Here is a 23,101-nt window from a genome sequence, read left to right as displayed (position 1 = left end):
CGTCTAAATATAGGCCGCCTTCCTGGTTCGACATCATCATTCCCATGATCACAGGTTTGGACAGCTGGGCTTCTCTTTCGTTACTCTCGGAGGCTTTTATTTTCTTCTTTTTCCCTGTCAACATATGGCCCAATAGAAATTAGTTAACTAGCACTCCGGAGTCCTCCGTGGACTCGTGGTAATCGTTGCTGGGTCTCTCGACGCCTTTCTCTTTGTTGCGTCCTGGGTTGCTTTATGCCCCTAGCCTGCGTCTCAGCTTCCCGCCTCTAAATCTCACCCTTGCAGTCCTTTTTATTTCCCCGCCAAGCTTGTCTTTGAAGTTTTCTATGAAACGATCCCAGATCGAGGAGAAGTGACCAGAGTCTCCGTCTCCTTTTTCCCGGTAACGACTAGGAATCGATCGGTGGGCCTTTCTGAAAGTGTGTATAACTAACCCTGCCCTTAGAACACGGCCGTCATCACTCGTTATCTAATAGCTGAGAACACCCGTTGGTTCGCGATCTTACTTTCTTTCAACTGCCCTGTGCTCGATCTACCATTTTTTTCATCTTCCACTACAGGAGCGGTTCACTCGGAGATCCCAAACCGTCGCCGATTCCATAATACAGAGCAAACTCGATGGTGTGAACGTGGACTGTCCACTGCCATACTGTTGGAGAGCGGGTCTCTCCAAAGCCCAGGCTTTGACGATTTTGAATTCCCCCTCTTCCGTCTACACAATCGTCGTTCGACGATGCCTTCTTTCAGAAATGGTGGAGAACACGGTGGTAGTTCATCTCAGCTGACACGCTCAGCGAGCTATAATTGCGTTCCAGAACTGAACCCAGGCGGAGAGAGCAACTCCATGAGAAAGACACTTTCGGAAGTGAATTTGACACACTCCGCGGACCAGCAGATTGCCTCCCAACACACTGGTGATTTTGTATCCGGAAAAGAGGTATTACGTCAATCCTCTCTCCGCTCTAAACGCAAGAAAGGCCCTGTATTTACACTGGGGATCGATGACGAGAACGGGATTAATTCTACTAGCGAAAAAGGTGCTAGAACTCCTGAACGTCCACGCAGGACGAAGGCTGTAACGGGCGCTCTCGCAAGTCTAACTCGCAGAACATGGAAATCCTCAAGGTCGCCGTCACCATCTCAGACAAACAGAGACGATAAACAGCGTCCGGGGCTCGCAAATGGACGAACTTCATTTGAATCTGACCCGCCAGCGCAGGATGGCACGCCTGCGGAACCAACCAAAGAAAGTGGAAAACATCCAGGCACCGACCTAGCCAGGGCCCCCAGTGTCCTAACAAAGCGGAATCGACGGCCACTCAGCACGGTTGTAGCGAAAGAGCAGAGTGACGCCTCGCCAGTTATCACCAGGACCCCGTCCCTTCAGTCGTTATGCCGAAAATCATCCTTAGAAAGGTTGGCAGCATCTGTCGGCTTGTCCAAAACGGATATCCCTCCAATTCCGCAAAACCCTCCATCGAATGCGACTAAAAGAAAACCGGAACAGCCACGGAAAAAGGATGAGCTATGGAATGTTTTCAGAGGTCTCGATGCGGATTTTCAAAAGTATGTACCTAGCTGGCTTTCGTCAATCAACAACCCCTGGGCTAACATCTCGAAGATACCAATCAAAATCGAGCTCTCTCAAAGTGAACGTGATCCGCTCGTCCCTTCTTCCATGTCTTGCACGATATGCTAAACACCCGTCCAACAGCTGCCTGCGGCCCGAAGACCTGGATCGCCGCGTGAATATTTTAAATAAATGGTGGACTGGGCTGCTGGAAACGCTCAGTGGCAGGACTAGCCATTCTATCACGGGAGTAGACCGGCCGGTCTATCTTGAAGCAATTACAGCCATTATGATGAGACCGGAATGGCGGATTCCAACCTCCCCTAATTCTCCGGGTGCAACTCCAACTCAAAAATCAGATCTCACGCAGAAATCAACCACATCTCTCGAGTCTACTGGGTCCGATTTCCTGGTGGAGTCAATCCATCATAACATTCGTAACATTCTATCCCAAAACCTGCTCTCACAGCTGGCTTATTGCGTTGACAAGATGTCCACAAGGCACACCCCTGCAAGCCTGGTTTCTTTTGCCGGAAAATCATGTGCATACGGCTTCTTTTTCTGTCGTGACGTGTGCGATTTACTCGTACGACTGTGGAATGCTGGTCCCGATTTGCTCAAAAGGGTGACAAGCCAGTTCAAAACAGAAGGCAATCCTGCAACCAGAAGCGCAATATCTGAGTATATTGTATCTTGCTTTCCGCCAGCTGTAAGATCCCTAAGTTTTACCTCGTATGCGGCTCTTGTCCGTAACTTGCGGCGTAACGTCTCCATTCCCTTGGCCGCTTCGAATATCAATTGGCTTGGACCGTGGGTTTCTCGCTGGTGCGGACGGGATACGGACCTGTTTTTCGTTTTCGTGAAACACTTTCATATTCTTGCTGCGGAATTCTTGCCAGCAGGAACGGATTTATCAAGGCGTGTTTACGTTCCTGGGTTAGTATTGGTGCATGCTCAGATGCTCGCGGTCTTAGAGAGTACACTCAGCAAACAGTCGAACCCACAGATTCCAGAAAATGCCCATGGCGCTACGTCCACTACATTTGAAGATTTCATTGATGGGGCAGAAGCCACGGCCACAGGATTCCCTTTAGGAGCTACTAATTCGCTGCGAATTATGTCGGAAAATAGGCTCATATTGATACTGAAGAATATTCTGCTCGATAACTCAGTTCCGGCGGATACCAAACAGTTCTTCCTTGAGGCGTTCTGTTCGATCCTCAAGTTGGCCGCTCGAAAAACCTCCCTTTTTGACCATGGTCCATGTTTTGTTCTCTGTGACTTCGTTGAAGAGCTTGTGCCTATCATTCCTCCCTATTGTCAATCGACTGGTCAACCTGATATCTTGGACTGGGATTTTTGGCTTGAGGTTTGCAAGCAAATGATGAAGAGCAAGCACATCGTCACAGAAGTGCGGGCTTTTGCTTTTATATTTGCTGCTTGGGAAGCCATCAACCGGGACGAGCGAAGGAAAGAGCAGCTATGCTCAGGCTTATTATTACAGCATCAAGTCTTCCATCACTATTTCAGCCATTGGAGCCCCATGGTCCGTGCTTATTTCCACCGTTTGCTATGCTGGAGGCTGGCGCGATTGAGCGATCAACCTTCGTCTCTAGATAGGTATGTCCCATCAGCACTACGGTGTGTTCTGACGCTGAGTACTAAAACCTCGTAGGCGAATCTACAGCGATTTGTCTAGCCGATTAGGAGCTGTCTGGAATTACTTTCTTGCCTACCAATCTAGAGCGGAAAAGCAGCTTACGGCTCCCTTGTCATCAGTTCCCTGCAGCCCGGCCCCTGGACGCCGAATAATTATAATAAGAGACGATGCTGCTCCGCCGCCAACTAGCCTTTTCGTGTTCTTGGATGATGTTCCTTCGGCAACAGACCGCGTGAACGCTTCCAGTGAACAAAATCCTATCCAGGCTAGTAATGCTACTGCTACCACTACACCAGCACAGTCGCAGCCACCAGCAAAGAAACGATGGAAGATGCTAAGGTCGATATTCGGGAATAGCTCCAACCCAAAGCCCGGTGAAGTAACTCCACCCGGCAGTAGTTGTGATGAGTCCGATGATCTGGGTGGATCGAAGTCTGAATTCAACGCTTCATCAGCGGATCCGAGGCATACCGAATCAAATGGATCTGACTTGGAAGAGACTTCGAAACCATATAGAGCATATACATTCCGATTCTGTCTTGAGTGGGTGGATCGTCAACGGTGCCTCCCGAGAAGCAGAAGGCTTTTTCCGCCATCCTTACCTACCCAGACTCAAATCTACCTTCAAGCAACTCGCAAAACTGCTGTTGGCGGTTCGGACTCTGGATCAGGTTCAGGGTCCGGACCGGGATCCGTCTCTAATTCAGTTTCTGAGACCAGCTCTGTTCTCGAATCTGATACTGATTGCATGGAAGAATCCTCGAACGCTATGGCTCTTAATGCCTCTCCCTGGGCCGTCTCAGCGTGTCCTATCGTCAAAGAGATCTCATGTTCATCCAACCCTCAGCATACTGGTAACCGCTGTTTTGTTGCAAGCAAATATGCTGGCCGAGCGTTGGCAGAATGGGGATTAGTCGTCTCTGAGTGCGATTGCTTCTTCCAGAGACGAAAAGACGAGGGTGTTCCCTGTGATAACTTAGTTGAAATTCCGATGTTAAGCGTCGACAGCTTTAGGAAATAAGGTGCTTGTAAATGGCATCAAAAGCTGCTCCTCGCATCAAAATACTCACACACGTTTACACCATTTTTGAATTCTGCAAGGCGTTTTTAGAGGTCCACCAAAGGCGATCACCATTAACCAAGCATTTAAGCACGTACGAAGCTTCTTGTTTTGCCAGTCAAGCATATTCTTTTGGAATTCTCACGTTCTCGAGTATTCTATTGCTCATGTTTTCATTCTGCCTTGTCCATTGGCTCTATGAGAACAAGAGAAGCGTCAGGAGAGAGCATTTCCCCGTTTTAGTCCTAGAGTTCTTTTAGCATCTAGGATAACTGCACATTGGGTCATTCCTTTACCTTCGCATTTTGACCTCTCTCTTCTCGGCTTGTGGCACTGTCTCTTTCCCATTTCTGGCCCATGTCCTATTTATTGTTCTATTATACGGGTATACCGATTTTAATACCTTTCCTTACCTTTTTCATTCATATTGTGAATGGGGTATATTGGTTACAGTACCGTTGGGCGTTTGCATACTTTGATGGCGCTGGGGATCGTGGGTCCGTTCGATTTTGTCATTTAAGCCCCTAGCCGACTGGACAAGGATTCTGTTCTCCTCTTAGCGATATTCAGATATTCAATCCCCTGGCTAAAGATTGCATGAGGTCATTATGGTTTGGAATGGAAAGGAAACTAAAAGAAAACAATTATTATTCGAATCATTGGCTTTTTTGAAGAAAAAGTTTCACTTGGGAAACAGTCGCTCCGGATATATGGTCGTGCTGATACCGGTTGGTCCATACCTATGTCAAAACGTCTGGTGTCCGAATCCGACCCAACCCGTCCTATGCATATATCAGGCCATGGATGTTAGATATACAGTATTATCACACGTATGGCCGTGCATTGCCAACCAACACGGAGGAATAGAACGTCCATATACTTATGCAATAATGCAAAACTGTCAATGGGAAGGAGCATAAGGATCAAGAGCCAGAAAACTCAGTACAAAATACACTAAGGTGGAAAGACTGAAACTATTACTTCGTCGGGTCCTTCAAGATCACTTCTGGGGTGAGATCAGCGACAGGCTCAATATCTTTCTCTTGCGGTTGTGCTTGGGTCATGTCTTTCTTGGTATCAATCATTCTTGACGTCTCTTCTTTCTCTGGTGGCACGGTTGTTAGGTCCGTCTCTGAAGCTGGATCAATTGAAGACGGCTCAAAAGGGGGCCCCGTGCTAGTTTCCGGGGACGTCTGTTCTGAAGTGGGATGCAAAGGTGATTGAAATTCGAGGTGCTCTTGCACAGAAAGGTCGGGCTCAGGATTATCCATTGATGTTGGCGATTTTTGTTCTTCCACCAACTTTTGGTTCTCTGTTATCTGGGATTCTGGTTCAGGGCTCCTCAAGATAACTGACTCTTCGACCTTCAGTTGCTCCGGCGGTAAAGCTTCCTTGGACCGATCTGGAGACGGTCCTGTCTTGCAAATACTCTCTGGCTTTTTGTTCTCTTGACACAACATTAACGCCCCGTCGGGTCGCATAGACCAAAGGCTCCATGGCTCGACCAGTGTTACTTGGGGAGCTCGGGTCGCTTCGACCTTCGTCGTATCCTCTGGGGGAGAAGAAACCGCAGGCTTCCTTCTCGCAGGACCCCTTGCCCTGCCTTTACGCGCATCGCTCAACGGTCCCTTCGGGGCCTGCGGTTTCTCCTCTTCATTCTTCTCCTGTGGTTTGGGTGCCTGCGGTCCAAGCTTCAGACGATTATCCAAATCCGATAGAAACCCAGCCTTTAACGCTGCAATTTTAGACCCAAGAGGACGCGATGGAATCGGTGGTTTGGGTTTCACGACAGGCGGAGAGGCCGTGTCGTTAGACGTGCTCGATTTTATTTTGGACGAGCTATCCCCAGAAGTTCGTTGAAGGGGTCTGGGGGGTCTTGGCGGAATCTGAGGCTTAGGACGCTCGGGAATGGCGGGGGGCTTCTTGGCATCGGTTGGCGGCAGAGTAGATTCCGCTTGGACGGGTGGAGATTGGCGCTCCGGCGAAATCCGTTGCGGTCTCTTGGATGGACGAACAGGGATTCCTGGAGGCGACGCTTTCTCCGTATTTTCTGCTGGAATCGCTTCGTTTTGCTGTTCTGCAATCTGCACAGTGGCTTCCAGTTGTTGGCTTTCTGGTGCTTCCTCCCAGATGTCTTTGCTTGGGAAGCTCTGTTTAACACCAGGTCTTGCTGGCACATCATCTGACGGGCCTGAAGATCCTGTCGACGCTGAACTTGGCTTCCTTTGTATGCCCTGCCGAAGCTTTGCCATTTCTTCCTCGGCAATTTCGACGGGGGATTTATTCTCATCTTTCGGGCTTTCTGCCATCGAGACCGTTGTTTGCAATTGTAAGCTATCTGGAGCATCTTCCCATATGTCCTGGCTCGGAAATTTATGTCGGTGATACTCCGGCTCTTTCTTGAGTTGCTCCTCCGCCGGTAAAGGCTTCTTGTTCTTACCATCGTCGGGGAAGAGTGGCTCATACTCTTCGACATCCTCCAGGGGTTGTCTCATATCTTCACCTTCTCCCGTCCGTGAGTTATATGACGACAAGGTTGGGCTAGCAAGCGGTTTGATCGGTACTCGGTTGCTACCAACACTAGGAGACCGAGTATGGGTCTTGCGCTCGGGTGAATTTATAATATGAGAAACTAGAGTTGGGGAGACTGCTGGTTGCAAATGTTCAGCACGTTCATCGACTTCATCTTCAGCAAGTATCGGTGATTCTTCCCCATTTTCCTCCAATGAATCACCGCCATGTGGCTTATGGTTGTCTGATGCAGGCATAAACCCATCCGGGTGGTGCTGGTGGTGGATTGGCTCATCTATATGGATTTTGACCTCCTCTTTGTCGTGATCGTTTTCTTGGGCGGTAGAGTTTTTCCGTAGCGATTCAGGAGCCGGTTCTAGACCTTGGGCAACATTTTTGCCCAATGGTGATCCACGTGACGGCAATTTAAAGCGTGAAGCAAGTTCTTCAGTAGCTATATAGCCAATCTCCTCCTCTGGTGTGCATATAATCTCTGCAGAAGAGTCTAACATCGTTAGCTCGGGCTAAATACGCACAAGGGGAGACATCCTTACCAATAGTTTTTTGTGCGGACAACTTGACTATCTTATTTAAATCTTCACTAGACATAGCCCACTCAGGTCGGGGGCTTCCATTCCCAGGGCCATAGTGAGTTTGTTCTTCACGGGTAAGCTCCTCAGGGTGTTCGTCGTACCAAGCCTTTTCAAACTTATCGTTCATATGAACTCCGTGGCCGTGAAGCCCGTAACTACTAGGTGGAAGCCACTCCAACCCACTTCTATTTCGGGCCTGCTGTCGCCCTTGTCGCTGAGAAACGGAGCTCTCGCTACTTAATGGCTCATTATTCGCGCCTAAAGGTGCAGGGCTCGGCGCTTGTACATAACCAGCATTCGGTATCATGGGAACCCGTTGACCAATTTCAGAAATACCATGTTCATCTCCTGGATGTAAGGATTTGCGTTGCTCAGCGGACGGTTCGCGCTGGGAATCGAGATACTTCACTTCTTCGTCACTGGGTGAAACCGCTTTTCCGAAGCCTGCAGCTGCAGCTTGTCGTGAATCCGTTCTGGTGACAACTTCCACCTGAGCCTTGGCACTAGTATCTGGTAAAGATGGCCTTGGCGCATGGAGGTATAGATCCCGGTTAACACTCCTGGTCTCGACTGGTTGCTGTATCTGGTCATCATCTTCGCCTCCTTGCATGCTCTGGTACTCTGCGCCTTCATATTCGATCCCTTCTTGTCCAATCGACGGAAGCGCTGCGACACTGGGGGGTCGAGAAGGGCGGTCATCGTTTGAAGCGGTAGCCTCTCCGGGTAGAGCGTTTAGTGGTGAAGGTGCAAATCTATCGGGCTTTGGAGAGGTAGATTGGTCGGTCCGGCGTTTTGTTGGGCGGGGTGGAATCTTCGGAATATCTGCGTTGGGCGGAGATAGGGTATTTGGCGAACGACTCGGCCGAGGAGGTATCGTTGGAGGAACCCTCGTTGCCATTGTGAATCGCTAAATAAACAAGCAAGATGCTGTTAGGTGTTATTAGTAACCGGTCAGATTGTAGCCACTAAATGATGCACAATGCAATCCATCCAGAGCATCAATGCTGCTGAGTATGTAGCTGTGCCACCACCGTATCACAGCAATTCTAGCAGCCATGATGCTCACAAAATGCTGTTAATTCTTTGCCGGTTCTGTGGGACATAAATTTCAAGTTGTGAAGCTTGTATGCCGTCTGTTTTGTAGACTCGAGATGTTCCACAGAGCAAAGGATGGTGGAGCTTCGACTTTCAAGTGGCATCTTCTTTGAGACAATAGAGGGAGACTGAATGTAGAGAAATATCCAAAGACCATCTTATCATAGATGAGTCCCAACTGCTTACCTACGTATATGAGATTGCCCAGCAAACGGCCCCTAAATCAAGGACTCTAGGCAACAGACTGACGTAAGTATATATGCAACAAAAAAGCACGACAAGAAGCGATATCAGCAGTTTAGGGCCAATATGCAGTTGAGATTGTTAGAGATGCATATCATATCCATAAGTACAGCTATAAGTAAACCACTCCTAACTTCATGTCTTGTGTTCTGAGTCTTGATATCGGTTGAGCACAACGGCGGAGGTTCACGACGAAGCTTGCAAGGTGACAAGCCACATGACATAAGCATGTCTTGGGGTTGGTGTGCCACTTGTAATTATGGGTTATGATCGAATGTCAGTTACCGTATTAAGAATGAACACTAATGATGATTGGCTAGTAAGTTTCAGGTACAGTATGTTCATGACAGCCCGGCAACTGTGGCGACGCACGTAATGCTGTCTGTGAATGGTGAAACAGGAGGTGGAAGAAGCGCAAGATCGAATCACACAACTCGAAGGCTTGGTAGAAGCTCTGCAACTTTGCCCTCAATCCATGTGGACGGATGCAAACCCATCTGAGCGCGAAAGAGGGGCTGTCCTGACCGCGATCATGGTGATTCCGCATTCAAGGTAAGACATGAACATGAATATTGAAAAACCAAGCTTGGTAGTTAGCTCGAGCAAGATTATACTACAGAGTGTGGAGCAAATCTCCATTCTTTGGTGCTCTACCAATTATCCTCCTTAGTCTCAAACACAAGCTATTTAACAAAAAAGAAAGAAAATCATGTATCTTACCTATACATCTGGACTGGAAAAAACAAGTCAAAACGAGAAAAGAACCATCCCAAACAAGAGCCTGAAAACCAGAAAAGTATGCTGGAATAAACAGTAGGGCAACTATCACTACCTTCCAGTGCCATCTCACATATGTTAGACACCAATCTTTATTGAGTACATCATACAAAGGCGTAGCATTTAGCATCCAGGATCGGCATTAGACAATCATCTGAGCGACCCCTTGGCCACCAAGCGTTTTACTGCTCGTAAATTCTTGCTTCATCAGTGCCGCCAGAAGATAGAAGAGTCCAGCAATTGCCAAAAAGACAGCAACAGCAATTAAGCTCGATGGATCAATGACAAGACTTATCCAAAGGCCGCCACTCATAGCAGCATAAATAGCGGCGCGCATAAAGTTTGTGGTGAAGCGACGAATGAAGGCATCAAATTTTGAGGACGTGGGACAGATGCGAAGGAGGAACGGAACTTCGATGAAAAGGAGTAGCGGAGAGTAAACCCTGTAGCATCTGTTAGTTGGATCGGAAATTGTCTCAATGGGTGGCATATGATACTAACAGGGATATAATGCCGAAAACAATAAAACGAGAGAAAACACTTGCAAGGCCAATTGCAAAGGAGAGTATTATGCAAATAACTCCGGTCCTGGGGTACCAATTTAATGTTAGCAAAAGGTAAATCTACCGAAGGAAACGAGAGGGGATGAAGCTCAGCGTGTACCATTGTCCATAGATGCCTGCGACATGACTATAGTCAGCAATCTATATTCGGCATAAAGTAGAGGAACCGGCTCGGATTTTGGTGGGCCAGGCAGCTGGCGAAAGGGCACTCACTGAAGTTTCTTGATTTAAACTCCTCAGCAAGACTCATTGTGAACGGAAGATGAGTGCAAAGGTGCTGCAATAAATTCGGTACGAAAATGCGATCTGGCCTAAGTTCGAGCTATCAAGCCTGCTAAAGTAAAAGGTGGCGATCGTTACAGTCGTTGTCAGAGGTCTTGAGATTCGTAGCTATGCGAAGATGTGTAGGCCCAACTGCTTGTCTATTAGCAGTGAGTACTTGATGGTAGGATTGCATTGTCAGCTAGTGAGCTGTTGGTGGAGCAACGTTTGGCAGACTTCTCAGGAAATGCATACAGAGGGCGCCTACCTAGTCCAGCTGGAAGAAAAGGTGCAGAAAGGACGTGCAAATTTCGTGGAGCCGGTTTGTTCGTAAGGAACGAGCGATCGCTGATGCCTCCAGTGGTTATCGCCGAGCCGGATATCTGACCAGGTGGCTTGAACTGGTGCGAAAGGAGCTCTTTGTTCCGGGATCTTCAGTTAGGACTCAGAGAAATCACAAGATACTGGGCTAAAAACGAGTGCCTGCAAAATGAGGGCTTCCTTTTTGCAAAAGTCCTCTGGACGTTGTTCGTTGCTGAATTTGAGACAAAACGCTGCGTGACATGGAAGAGATACGATGACCTCTAAGCCGACCAAGCCACAGCTTGCGCTTGCTTCTTGCGCCAAGCGTGCTGGCACCTTCGGCGGAACTTCCTAAATCGGGACTAGCGCATTGTTGGTTCCGCAGTCCATGTTTTTGACCACGGCTTGACAAGCGTGCAGGGTTGACTGCGCAAACAAATGCCGCATTCATTGTGTGAATCCTTGAGACTATGGGGAAAGGATGTGGTCACCGACACTCTCAATGGGCAGACGGGAAAATCCCAAATGTCACAGCAGGACCCACTAACTTTGAGATATCATCCATCTTAAAATTTCCTCTCTCCGTGCCGAGGTGAAGGAGCTACAGCAACTACAATATCCCAGGCGCGGCATCTAATTGAAATATGCCACAGAATTTGATACCCTCATAGCTTGGAACTCAATTGTTGAACAACGACAACCCTGCCATTCCTCGGACAGATGGCCGAGCCAGACTAGCACGATCAATATCAAAGTGGTCGAGCTCAGCCAGTCCTCAAGCAAGTCTATTTTGTATTTAAACAGAAATAAAGAGTCGATGTCATCCAATTCAAAAAAGATTCTGTGACGGAAACATCCTCCCGGGTCGAGAACAGCCACTTACCCGCGAACAACTACTACAGATGCTCTGCCATGTACTTCCCCAGCCCTTCAAAGCCTTCTTGAGTAATCTTTCGTCCTGCAAGGCGATTTGAGAAGGCCATCATTCTCTGAAGGCTATAGTCACTCTCGTGGCAAATCAATCCATACAGCATGCCGGCGATGAAAGTGTCGCCCGCCCCGACCGTGCTGCGAAACGAAGGAGGACAGTAAGAAAGCTTGTCTTTTAGCTGAAGAGGAGAAGGATTAAGGAATCAAAGATGTCCCACGTACTCAACAATTGGAACTTTCGCATCCATATATGCGGGCGAATGAATATACTCCATGCAGCGCTTGTCGAGACATACAGCTCCCTTTTCACCCCACGTACAGCACAAGATCGAACTAGATCACTATCAGCCCCGAAATAATACAGCCCCAGCGCACGACAATGGTGACTGGATAAGAAGAATCGTACGATTTAGATGTTACTGATGATTGTGCTTGCAAGAGATCGTCGGGCGATTGATAGCCATGGCCCTATGATGGGTGATATAGTTTAGTAAATCCATATTCCCACTGTTCAATGAGAAATTAGGATTATTGGTTTTACCTGAGCCCAGCTTTTAGAATAGAAGACCACGTCTGCTTCGACAGCTAACTCTTGCAAACCTGCACGACCTGGCTTTTCAATCTCCACACTGATCTTGTCAGCAGGAAAATTCTGACGGATATGTCGTATACACTGCAGAGTCACATCTGGTATACGGCCCTGGGGAAGAAAGTTAGTATCGCAATCAATATGTACTTGGGACGACTAGGACCTCTTGTTGACGGCTTATCAAATGTGCCCAAGACCACTCACTTCAAAATGAAACCATTTTGGACCAGCGGGCAGACTATCTGCTATTCGGGTAAACTCATTGATGGTCATTTCTGGAAGTTGATTGTCGTTGACAATTGTCCTGGTGCCAGAAGACTGACTCCGAATGATATAGCTGGACCCAGGCTCGCTGAACGCCTCACGGTATATGCAGTGCTGAAGGTCAACCTTCGGAGCCAAGGAGGCCTCAACCACCTTTACGGCAGCCGAGGATTTCGCAGGCAACACTGCCACAGCATAAAGGGGCATATGAATTTGTTGAACACCCATGCTTGGTCTGCATTCAAGTAGCTGCTGAAGGACGACCAGTGAGTTAGCGGTGTTCCCACCGAGTCGTCGTGAGACACTCGCCGCACGCAGCTTCTCATCTTCACTGGGGTAATGATCAACTCTGTATCCAAAGTGGACATCAGTAACAGAATTGGGAAGCACTGGTGATGCGTCATCTCACGTTATTATTGTGTCAATGTAGCACGCCCCGACCGTCACGAGAACAGTCATAGTCAGGGATGATGCTCTGGTGTTATGCCTATCTCCTTGATATTTCGGTAGGCTATGAAATCAAACACAGATATGGGCTGTATAGAGCAAAATTCCTCAAAAGGGCGATCTCAGGGTTGAATTTCGTTGTCAAATGTTCAAGCAGTAGATGCGAGCCGACGAGCGAAAGCGCGTATTTTGCTCCACAACCTCAACAGCCTCCGTTGTATCTTCGCAGCATTGGGATAGCTCGGAGAAATATTGGGAACACCATTACTGTCTGGCAACTAACTACTAGAATAGTCACAGGACCAAGGTGAATATTATGCATTAGTTTAAAAGATTCTTGAGTCAATTCTTCGGGTTATTTAATGATAGCATTCGTACCTGTACATCAAACTAAGGATCATAACGATAATTGGAATCTTTTTAGTTAAGATCGCTGGGTCTACATTTGAAGCCTATCCATTAGATGCATGCCCATACCAGATATAAGAAAAGACGAATGTATAAGGCTGTGAGTGTTAACTACAGTAGTCGCTAAGGGGCTAGGGCCAGGGCTTGAAGGTAAATGCTAGTGCGAGGAGCTTTGGTAGAAACTATAGTTCGTCGAAAAGCGTGCTCAGTGAAATATTGATCCCAGACGGAGAGGCTGCTGCAGTCCCTATTTTGCTCCAGGAATGTACGATCATTCCGGCCTTGAAGCGCGACAGACCACCAGTGCTTGGAAAGGAAATGTAAATGACACACAGGCGGTGTATTTGCACATGTTTAATCAAAGTGGAAATTGAAGGATCTGTTTGTCACGGGAACTGATTCGATATTGGCCAAGCTTGCCATCACACCATTCCAAAGTGACCGCCGGTCAATGGGGGTTACTGATAAATCCCATTCCGGTCGCTTCTCTATACAGTCTTCGCCGTGTCGTATAAAATTCCAATCATGTTATTATGAGTAGACGAGGCGGAAAATGTCATTAAGCACGAAGTAGCTTCCAGCTCCGTCTGGCAGAAGTTGGAAAGTCTGGGAGTAGCTCAAAGGTTTTTGCTCTTCATCGACCTGCAGGACCATGCGATTAGCATCCACACGCTATTCAATCGACTTTCGAATCTATATATTATAAACAGGTACAGAGCTATAACTCACCAAAAGAGCACCGGTGACCATGACCAGAATTCCGCCGTCACGGGTAGGCTGGGCATCCAAAGTTGAAACTCGATGGGCTACCTTCTGGAATGGGAGGCCCTATATCACAAACAATATCAGTAATGCATATCCCACTATCATATTTTTCTACATGCTGGGAACTGACTTCCAACTTCTCGGCGATACCAGTAGCACCCTGGACTGAGGAGGTTTCAAAAGTCAACATAGACTCATGGCGCTATTCATTGTGTAAGTATTCCACGTTCTGTCCATAAAATCTTTCGTTCTCGGGAGCTAATATCATACGTATAATGCGGTAAGATTCGCCCGATTTTCATCGAAGGTTTTGTAGTAAAATTCAACAAATTGCTCTAGTCAAGTTGATATCAGTCGCTAGAGCCCAATCTTGGCAGATCCCACACTCATAGCTATGTCGGAGGAGATAACACGGATTCAACATACGAGCAACGCCTTGGAAGTCTACCGTCATAGAAGGCAGGCGTCAGCATCTCATCGTTATGCCCTTTAGGCCCATTTTCTCACAGTCTGCGAATCGCGCAGAGCGCTTCGCGAGGACCGGGACGGACAAAGATGACCGATCCAGGAAAAGGAATAAACTCACCTGCCATTTTGCCTTGATATGATGCACAAATCACCCTGGTAATCACACTTTGCCGATCAGCTTGTTTTGGGTGTTGATGTAGCTTTGTGAACTTCAAGACGACGAGAGGACGAGATGGCGGGGTCGTGAGTGGGGTGGGATTTTCGCAACATCCAAACTCGCTTGGCGGGATCTTTTCCCAAGGCTACAATGCCCAGAGATGACGATACCTATCAATGTACCTACCTTGCGGCCTAAATAAAACCTTATGCTTACTTTCGACAGTTCTTCAGAGGTTACATGGAATGGGAAATTCGGAAGGGACAAATAAAAAAAATATACTGATTTTTTTTTTTTTTTTTTTTTTTTTTTTTTTTTTTTCAACTCATAATGATAACTAGCGGGTATCAAGAAATGGATTCACCAATCCCCTATTCAGAATCCGAATCTGCAAACATATCTTCTGCCTTAGGCCGCCGGCGTTTGGCTGGAGGTTCAGGTGTTGTCGGCTCGGGTTTAGAGGGTTGTTTACCTTCCACAGGCATCTCAGAATCCTGGTCCTGGCCTTCAGGGGATTCATCATTCAAAGGCTGGCCATCGACATCCATATCAGAGTCCTCCATAGGAATACCGTCAATGTCCGACATTGATTGGGCATCAAGGCTTTCCTCATCCAATATCGGCGCTCCATCGATATCCATATCTATATTCTCGTCGTCCATGGTTGGTTCAACAACGCTTGTATCCGTGTTCCCGCCAACATCTTCCACCGACCTCCACTTGCTTTTCCCCTTTCCACCAAACGCAGCAGCACTCTTCTCGGCTTCTGCTCTCGCTTTTTCTTCCGCAATCTCCTTTTCAGTAAGGGGGGGCTGTTCAAACACTTGCACAAAGTGCTCGTGGCTTGATTGGGGGAAAACACACCAACTTTCCCAGAGGCCCAGTAAATTCCCAATACTCCGTCTCCATTTTTCTACTTTTAAACGTCCCCATCCTAGCTCCTTTTCAAGACGTCCGAGATGCTCGAATACCTTGTGGTTCTTGAGCGCCGTCTCAAATAACTGTCTGTAACGCCAAGCATGACGAACGCCACTTGTAGATGACGAAGATAAGATGTCCGATATAATATATAGCCCCACTAGTTTGGCTGGTGATTTGTCTACCTTCTCTTTGGATGCAGGCTTCAGATTTTGTTCAGAGGCCTCGCCGTCCCCGTCGCCCTCCTTAAGTTGCATATTCTCATCTATCTTTGCATTTAGGGCCTCGGATTCATCGGGTTGTCTGTCGGGATTCGCCGCAGTATAAGCCAAGGGGTGCTTAACATTAGAAACGATCAGATTGACCACTTCATCGCCCCCTTCTCCCGCATGATTAATTGCGAATGACGTAACGCGCGCGACGTCGCCTCGACGAAGCTTCGTGTTAGACGTCGGGAGCCTTGCAAGCAGATGAACTAGCTTCGCCTTTTGGAGCGGATTCAAGTGACCGATTCCGTCATTGGATTCATTCGATACCTCTGCCATCCGCCTCTCCTCTTCTCTATCAGATTCATCGTCTTCAGAAGAGTCGTAATCTTCATCGGAGACAAATTGGTCTAATTGGGTTATGAACTCGAAATCCAATTTCTTTTCCGGCGCAATCCAGCTTGGACCGTTTTCAAAGATATACGTTGGAGCACCGCGTATCCGATTCGTCTTGTTATTCTTTTTTGAATTTGTAAGAATATCCCATAGTTTCCATCTGTACCATACACCGCCCACACTCCTGGGATTCCATATCCATGCCCACTTCTCTTCTTTCTGCACTTGTGGACGGCTCATAAGAAGAGCTTCAAACTCAGGTCCATAAGTTAACAGATTTTCCAGCGTCTTGTGTATTAATTTTAGCTGTCTTAGGTCGGAAGGTGGCTTCACGTCAACCTGTAATGCGGGACCCCTTGCACCATAGCTAGCGCCGTATGAGGATGGAGGCGCGAAGCCTGAACGATGAGGCCCTGGTGGGCCACGACTAAACGTTCCAGGTCCCTGTGATACTGGTCGCGCTCCAAAAGGCTGGAAGGTGAGAGAAGCAAGGCCAGGAGTAACGGGTATCGCAGAGCTAATTGAAGCAGAAGAGAGATGGCGAGATATTGAGAGATAAAATCCCCATCCAAGATACTTATTTTGTAAAGAGCTCACGACGGTATCCATATCAGTAGCAGCGGTCTCTTTGGCCAGCGTGACAATAGCTGACCATATCTTGCGCTCTCCACCACCTTGATTAGCAGGCGGAATGATCTTAATGTTGTCAACCACCAAAACCGGAGGAATAAGAGCCTTGACTACCGCGGGCGATGTCCCTGGAGGTAGCGAGGAAAGATGTAGAGTAGGTTTAGCGGCAGCTCTCTCTTCTTCTTTTTTCTCCGCAGATTTCTCTTCCTCGTCGTCGGATGTTCGAAATGCACTGTCAACCGGCCCAGATGAATTTTCGAAGGCGAAAAGTCCTCGATTCGTGTCACGGTCGCGAGATGACGCTGGATATCCATCATATGTTCTCTTTTTGGAAAACTGGGATGGAGGAGGACCCAAGCTCCCAATTGCTGAGCCCTTCATGGTCCCGCTTGTGAAATGCCGTCTCGCTGGGCCGCCAACGGAGTGCACCGCACCCAGATTGCCATGGCGATACGTATTCGATCTGCCTGCTGTAGCAAATGGTGCCGAAGAATCGCCGTCGTTCTCAAATGATTTCACAAAGTCTTCGTAAACAGCTGCGGTTTCGGCTTTTTCTCTGGCACGCTTCGCTTCCGCCTCCGCTTTCTGGCGTTCGAACAACGACTTTTTCGCCGGAGCAGTTAATTTGGACGAAGGTTCAGGGAAGGGCTTGGTCTTCTGATCGTCAGGCATCTTCAATGCCGACTTGTCCCGGGGCACGGATAGTTTGCTGCTGCGATAAAGCTGGGGTGAGCGTGAAGCTATCTGATGCTTGGTCGCCTCAATGGATGGAGGTTTGGCAGCTGCTGGGGCTTCAAAAATTACACACTTGATTGGCTGGCTAAGCTGCTCGTTGTACTGTATTTACGGAGTACAGATACGCCGTATTGTGTCTTTGGTGCTCTGTTTGGGCTAGGCTAACCTTATTCGTCCTGATGGTTTTCTGCCAGGGCATCGAAGGGAGCTGGAGCACGAGAAATCTTCTTGGTTGTTAAAAAACTAAGCTCGCAGGAATCGTAAAGTGATATCGGTTTTCAATGAAATTAACTACATATGAAATTTGATTGATAGGCAATAGCTGCCCCTGGGTTTCTACATACGTATGTTCCTATCGTCCCCATTCATTCTCATGATTCAAGCATCAGGGCGGAATAGATATGCCGATCTCAGCCCTTCATGAACCAACTACTCAACTCTATAGGTTCAAGCAGAACGAAGAATTCAGCGACCAGGGACCTTGAGACTTGTACCTAAATCAACACTCCTATTCTTCGACTCTAACTTCTTAGCAACGGCTCGCCCTAGAGTCCAGGCAGTCGCACTGCCGAAAATCTCAAATATGGCCACATCGATTTTGAGAAGCCGCGCGCACCAGTTTTGCATCTCAACCACCATCAAGGATTCCACCCCGTGGATATGCAAGGGCTGAACCACGTCAAATGAAGCCGGCGATATGAAAAGAGCTCGGCATAGCTTATCCAGTTGGCCACAAGATCGGCTGCCTCAGCTAGAGGCGTAGCTTCCTCGAGCTGCTCTTTAGATCTAGGGCTTACCATGCTTACTGCGACGGTTGCTATCGCTCGCTCGCGGACGAACCCATCTAGTGGAGAATGGCAAAAATTAGCTCTTGCATCTGGTATATGCCGTCTAGGTCACGTTTGCTAGTATCTATAGAAGTTTGAGGCTGTTGATAACTTGCGACTGTGTCGACATAAGCTGTAGGCATTTGAGGCTAACATGCAGTCGCCAGTGAAGCAGCCGGTGTTAATGGACGTGTCCAAGCCAGTAATGTTGGGCGTAGTAGTCTAGCTAGATCTGCCGGTTGGCGATGTGCCTAACTTGACCCGGAAGGTTTACACAGAAAGGGGTAGGCAAGAGTCGGACCATTCTCAAGCGCCCGATATGTGGTTTCGAGGACAATTTCTAGTTGAGAATCCATCCCCAATGCTTTATCTGGTGCTATACCAAAGAGTTTAGAATCGAAAGTGCCCGTGTCGCGATTGACAAAGCAAGCCCTTCGCGGCCAGAATTAAAGTTACACATGGGTAACTTCGGATTATACACAAGGTTGGCGGTTCCCTACTGTGCCCAAGCGAATCGTCGACGGCATGATATCTAGTGACGGAGAGTCGGTCCAGAGGGAACTCAGAAGCGACACAGACTCCAGAAGACAGGATCTCCCAAAGGGAGTTCAGAGCATCGGCTCCAGGGAACTGGAAAGAGAAGCCAATGATAGCAACGTCATGGCTTGTGTCATTGCTATTGAGAGTTTCTTGAGAACGGCAGCCAGGTGAAGAATAGCTGTTACTTTCCAGCGGGGTCAAGGGATTTTTGTTCCCATGACTGTATCGAGCACGTTTTCAAGATTTATTAGGAACAAGCTGTCAGGATAGGAGAAGTTAATAAGTTTCCGGCATGCCCGGTGGAAAATTTAATAATATAAAATGGAAGTCCCAGCCATGTTAGCCATAACGTCGAGAAGCACGCAAAGATTAGCCTGCCTAACAAGCCCTGGAAGCAATTCGCATGTCGCAAGATCAGGACCCGAGAAACGCGGCTGAAGTGAAATTGCCAGCGAGCAACAATCTCGTGGACTATCCCCGAGTATAAATTCCTTGCATTTTCAGGGAATAAGTTTGCCTTAAAGGACAGTTTCAAATCAACAATGATGTTCCGAATTTGGTAGTTGTAGCCTTTTAGGTATAACTACATAGTCGGATAATTCGCATCCCAGTTACGACACACTCATGTAAATTGAGTGGTCCATGGTGGTTGCGAATTGGTCACCAGCCAGGTCGTTCATCTGCTGCGTAGGACCTGCGCGAATATTGTCTGTAAGATAAATTAGAGAGTAGCGGCGGATGTTCTGGAAATACCATTCTCGCGCATCTCGCTTCATATTAAAAGGAACTTTGTCGAAACTGGCTGCTTTATGGAGTATGGAGACCAGAACCATAGAATGATCAACATTGTCAGGAGTACCGACTACTCCGTAATACGTGCCGAACATCATGCAGTTAATAGTAGCCAGCAAATATTCTCCTTAGAACAGATAATTCTATCATGCCCGTGTCCACCCATTTACAGAGATCTTTTGGCGCAAAACACTCAATGTGCTGTGATCCCGTTAGCAGGAAGCATGTTGAATGCAGTAGATACTGCCACGCCCACGTATATCAGTATCTTCAAAGATGAATCACTCGCAGGCTTAAGAAGCAAAGAGTGTCTCAGCTCCTGGTTCTCTTCTAATCCACATCCGTGAACCTTCGCGGTCAGACGCAACACTTGATCCTATATTGGCCAAGGAACTCCGTTCCGGGGCAAACCTTTATTTATACCCACAGCTCTTGAAAGTGCAGTTCCTCCAAGGCGCCAACACACAAGTGAGTGATAATAACGCCAAAACATCTGAGAAAGACAGATTGCTGACCACCAGGCCCAGATATTTATAACTCAGGCAGGTGAGTTACACACATCGCATTCGACCTATGGGGCTAAGGAATAGTCAGCACTCATTCTTCAAACTCCTGACACAGTCGCTCCCCGCTTCGAGCTCGGGGAGGGCCGCCATATATATGAATGTGTAGAGGGCCACCTGCCTTCCCTGATTGATCCAGACCTTGATGAAGTCGCTTCCTCCACAGGTAAGCTCGTTTCATACATCATCATCAAAAGTTGACAGCTATCTTGGTGGTCACAACTTCTTGATGCATACCTGGCCAAAGAGGATCCATTTAACAGGATCTTTGCCTTCTCACATGAGGCATTGCTGCTTGTACTTAGCACATGAAACGAAGCTAGAATTAAGAGTCTGACCAGTCAGCTCCACCATTCAAATGCTCCATCTTCCTATTCACTCCAACCATAATCAACTTCAAGTCCACAAAGAATGATAAGTTTCAGAAAATAATACAAAATGTGGATGGTGAGCTCATTCACATTCCTACCGCACACATTTGGGGCCATAACAATACAACGAGCAACACAGCTACTGTCAACCGTGTATGTTTCCCACACATGACAGGGATTTGCGTGCACAAGGGAGCGCATGAAGTCTTCAGAGTTCACATGGATGTTGCACTCAAGTCAAGTATATAGATCATTAAAGGTGGTCGCAATGGCTAGCTACAAGCAGTAGGAAAAGTAGAGAACCAGGACCTACAGAAAAAATCAGAACACTTGAAGTTACCTAGTTATAGCAAATTGGAAACACTACTGGATGACCCCTCAAATCCAATTGCAGCCCTCATCTTGCCACAGACGAATTACACCTTGGCACAATTTAGAGAAAAGATACTGGTCAACAAAAAGCTCCCACACAATAACTGCCATACACATACAGAATTACTCTGTACTTGAGCAGCTGTATAGGGACACCCCATAACATCCTGCAACCTCTCAAAATGTCTAGAATCTGGAATCAATTTCAAACGACTCGCCTTCTCCCACTGACGCCGGAGAAGCTTCTTGAGCCAAGCAGATCGTAATCTCGAATCACTTGGAAATAAATTTCGGCCAGGAAGTTTCGGTGCTCTGATGGACTTTGGATGCTTGCCATGCTGACATTGACGCAGGCATCTCTTCTCGTATTCCGCTCGCTTAACAATGGACTGCGGGGTTCCGCGGAGTTGGAAGCTGCGTCCCTGGATCAATCACAGCACTGTGGCTGGTGTGTGGCTCTCGCCCAGCCTTTAGTGTGTTGATGCCTGTGCACAATGCCCTGGAGACGAGGAATTCCCAAGGGTGGTGCCCTGCAAGAAGTGCGCAGAATGATGAGACGAATGCAATATTCGGTTTGAGGAATTCTCCCATGCAGAATGGCGACTACAGCAGAGGTTCAAGCAATACTACGCTTTCTCAGTCAAGAATCGAAAGTTCCCCTCGCGCTTGCCATAGCAAAGGTCAAAGACCTTCGGGATTCCAATCTACTCAAGTATCAAACGTCTTCACCTGAACATCTAAGCTCTCGCTTATTTGTGTGAAAACTGACCAGTAAATAGCATTGAAGCTCTCGCAAAAGCGGATATTAAACAGCTTCAGACTATATTCAACAACGCCAAGATTGCAAAACAAGTATCTAATGGCGCGAAGCGAGCAGTAAAGAAGCGTTCTGCAGACGCAGATTTAACCCGATCAACGCCCAAAAGGTCCAGAAGAACTCAAGGGCCGGAGGGACTTGCAACTCCGGCGCAACTCGAGTCCTCTTTAGCAATTTCTATTTCTACAGATGCGGACGCGATCTCAGAAACCACTGTCGTCACCAACCGGGCACCTTTGGTGCTTGCTTTTGCTTTTGTCCTGCTAAAGTATACGATGCCAGAGCAACCTATTTCCAGCAGACTTAGTCTTGCTCAAGCCGTGGTCAGTGCTAATAGTCGTTCTAAAGCTGCTAAACTGGGCATCGAGAAAGGTCCAAGCGCAGAGGAGGAAGGCTGGGCAAAGGGACAGCCTTCAGTAAAAGTTCTTGGAAGGGAGATTAGTGTTTTAAAAAGACTGGGCTATTTTGGGGACCCGGAGGGGGAGGATGGGGGTTCTCAAGCATCTTCAATCACACTCCCAGAAGAAGCGAAAGTTTCCGAGGATTCTCCGTCCTTATGGGGTCTGGACTTGGAGGCCCTGCGAAAATCAAATGGACCCGTACTTCCAGGCGCAAGTAGGGGACAACCTTCAATCCTTCCAATCTACAGACCAGAATCTGCTCGTGACTACTTGTTAAAATCGTTCAGCTTCGATGAGCAAGACTCTTCGGTGGCCCAAAGTAAGAAACGGGGAAACCCGGCAGAAATGGGCTCGAACCAAGAAAAGTGTCTCGGACTCCTGCTCGGTGCGGTTGATTTACTCTGTACGTCTTGGTCATCTACGCTGAGCAAGTATGAGTTGGATAGGCGAGCGTGGGCTTGGTACCTGAAAGTTAGACCAGATGTTCAGGCCGGCCCGGCCGGATGGGGTCAGAAAGGGAGAGTTCACTTATCTGATATTCTCGCCCTAAGAAAGTGATGATGAAATGAAACCTCTTGCCAAACCTCCCGAATTAGATTACTACACCAATTATCCACCAATTGAAGATTGAATGAGATCTATCTATTTTCGCTGTTTCATCGCTTTTGATACCATTTGGGTACATACACTTTGAAAGTAGAATGGCAAAATCGGACATTAAGAATCAAGTCAACTTCCACTTCATATTAAACACATGGTCCCGCAAAGTCCTTGAAAGCGCACTTCGGTATAATATTACACAGCTCTTTTGCCTATAATTAATGTCGATGCCCATCGGAACACTATATCGAAATGGAATTAAATATATA

At 47.6% G+C, this 23,101-nt stretch overlaps 8 protein-coding genes across 8 annotated transcripts; 3 read left to right on the top strand and 5 right to left on the bottom strand.

The window, feature by feature from the left end:
- The first annotated feature begins 413 nt into the window (after window positions 1-413).
- Window positions 414-4,444, top strand: D8B26_003142 (uncharacterized protein). Its single transcript, XM_003068575.2, has 3 exons — window positions 414-1,566; window positions 1,622-3,190; window positions 3,246-4,444. The coding sequence occupies exons 1-3, from the start codon at window positions 734-736 to the stop codon at window positions 4,249-4,251; spliced, it is 3,408 nt and encodes a 1,135-aa protein (XP_003068621.2). The 5' UTR covers window positions 414-733; the 3' UTR covers window positions 4,252-4,444.
- A 504-nt stretch (window positions 4,445-4,948) lies between these two features.
- Window positions 4,949-8,683, bottom strand: D8B26_003141 (uncharacterized protein). The gene is made up of 3 exons (XM_003068576.2): window positions 8,676-8,683; window positions 7,356-8,321; window positions 4,949-7,306 (listed from the first exon to the last, which is right to left on the bottom strand). The coding sequence occupies exons 2-3, from the start codon at window positions 8,290-8,292 to the stop codon at window positions 5,268-5,270; spliced, it is 2,976 nt and encodes a 991-aa protein (XP_003068622.2). The 5' UTR covers window positions 8,293-8,321; window positions 8,676-8,683; the 3' UTR covers window positions 4,949-5,267.
- A 633-nt stretch (window positions 8,684-9,316) lies between these two features.
- On the bottom strand, window positions 9,317-10,322 carry TVP18 (Golgi apparatus membrane protein tvp18; the record flags this gene model as incomplete). Its single annotated transcript, XM_003068577.2, has 4 exons — window positions 9,317-9,952; window positions 10,011-10,097; window positions 10,173-10,188; window positions 10,286-10,322. The coding sequence occupies 4 exons, from the start codon at window positions 10,320-10,322 to the stop codon at window positions 9,652-9,654; spliced, it is 441 nt and encodes a 146-aa protein (XP_003068623.1). The 3' UTR covers window positions 9,317-9,651.
- Window positions 10,323-11,216: 894 nt separating this feature from the next.
- D8B26_003139 (uncharacterized protein) lies at window positions 11,217-13,142 on the bottom strand. Its single transcript, XM_003068578.2, has 6 exons — window positions 12,829-13,142; window positions 12,360-12,768; window positions 12,108-12,266; window positions 11,973-12,034; window positions 11,789-11,899; window positions 11,217-11,704 (listed from the first exon to the last, which is right to left on the bottom strand). Exons 1-6 carry the CDS (start codon window positions 12,876-12,878, stop codon window positions 11,533-11,535), a joined length of 963 nt encoding a protein of 320 aa, XP_003068624.1. The 5' UTR covers window positions 12,879-13,142; the 3' UTR covers window positions 11,217-11,532.
- A 663-nt stretch (window positions 13,143-13,805) lies between these two features.
- NTF2 (Nuclear transport factor 2) lies at window positions 13,806-14,632 on the bottom strand (the record flags this gene model as incomplete). The annotated part of the gene is made up of 6 exons (XM_003068579.2): window positions 13,806-13,916; window positions 14,004-14,102; window positions 14,170-14,241; window positions 14,310-14,374; window positions 14,466-14,483; window positions 14,626-14,632. The coding sequence occupies 6 exons, from the start codon at window positions 14,630-14,632 to the stop codon at window positions 13,806-13,808; spliced, it is 372 nt and encodes a 123-aa protein (XP_003068625.1).
- A 313-nt stretch (window positions 14,633-14,945) lies between these two features.
- Window positions 14,946-17,509, bottom strand: D8B26_003137 (uncharacterized protein). Its single transcript, XM_066124051.1, has 2 exons — window positions 15,529-17,509; window positions 14,946-15,455 (listed from the first exon to the last, which is right to left on the bottom strand). Coding segments are annotated over exons 1-2 (1,959 nt in total). The 5' UTR covers window positions 17,487-17,509; the 3' UTR covers window positions 14,946-15,454.
- Window positions 17,510-19,725: 2,216 nt separating this feature from the next.
- On the top strand, window positions 19,726-20,055 carry D8B26_003136 (uncharacterized protein; the record flags this gene model as incomplete). The annotated part of the gene is made up of 1 exon (XM_066124050.1): window positions 19,726-20,055. One exon carries the CDS (start codon window positions 19,726-19,728, stop codon window positions 20,053-20,055), a length of 330 nt encoding a protein of 109 aa, XP_065980125.1.
- Window positions 20,056-21,610: 1,555 nt separating this feature from the next.
- D8B26_003135 (uncharacterized protein) lies at window positions 21,611-22,790 on the top strand (the record flags this gene model as incomplete). Its single annotated transcript, XM_003068581.2, has 2 exons — window positions 21,611-21,726; window positions 21,794-22,790. The coding sequence occupies 2 exons, from the start codon at window positions 21,611-21,613 to the stop codon at window positions 22,788-22,790; spliced, it is 1,113 nt and encodes a 370-aa protein (XP_003068627.2).
- Between the last annotated feature and the right edge of the window lie 311 nt (window positions 22,791-23,101).

Source organism: Coccidioides posadasii, chromosome 2 (genome assembly GCF_018416015.2).
Source record: "Coccidioides posadasii str. Silveira chromosome 2, complete sequence".
Taxonomy (NCBI): domain Eukaryota; kingdom Fungi; phylum Ascomycota; class Eurotiomycetes; order Onygenales; family Onygenaceae; genus Coccidioides; species Coccidioides posadasii.
Note: the sequence above shows the minus strand (reverse complement) of the source record. Positions and strands in the feature narration are given on the sequence as shown.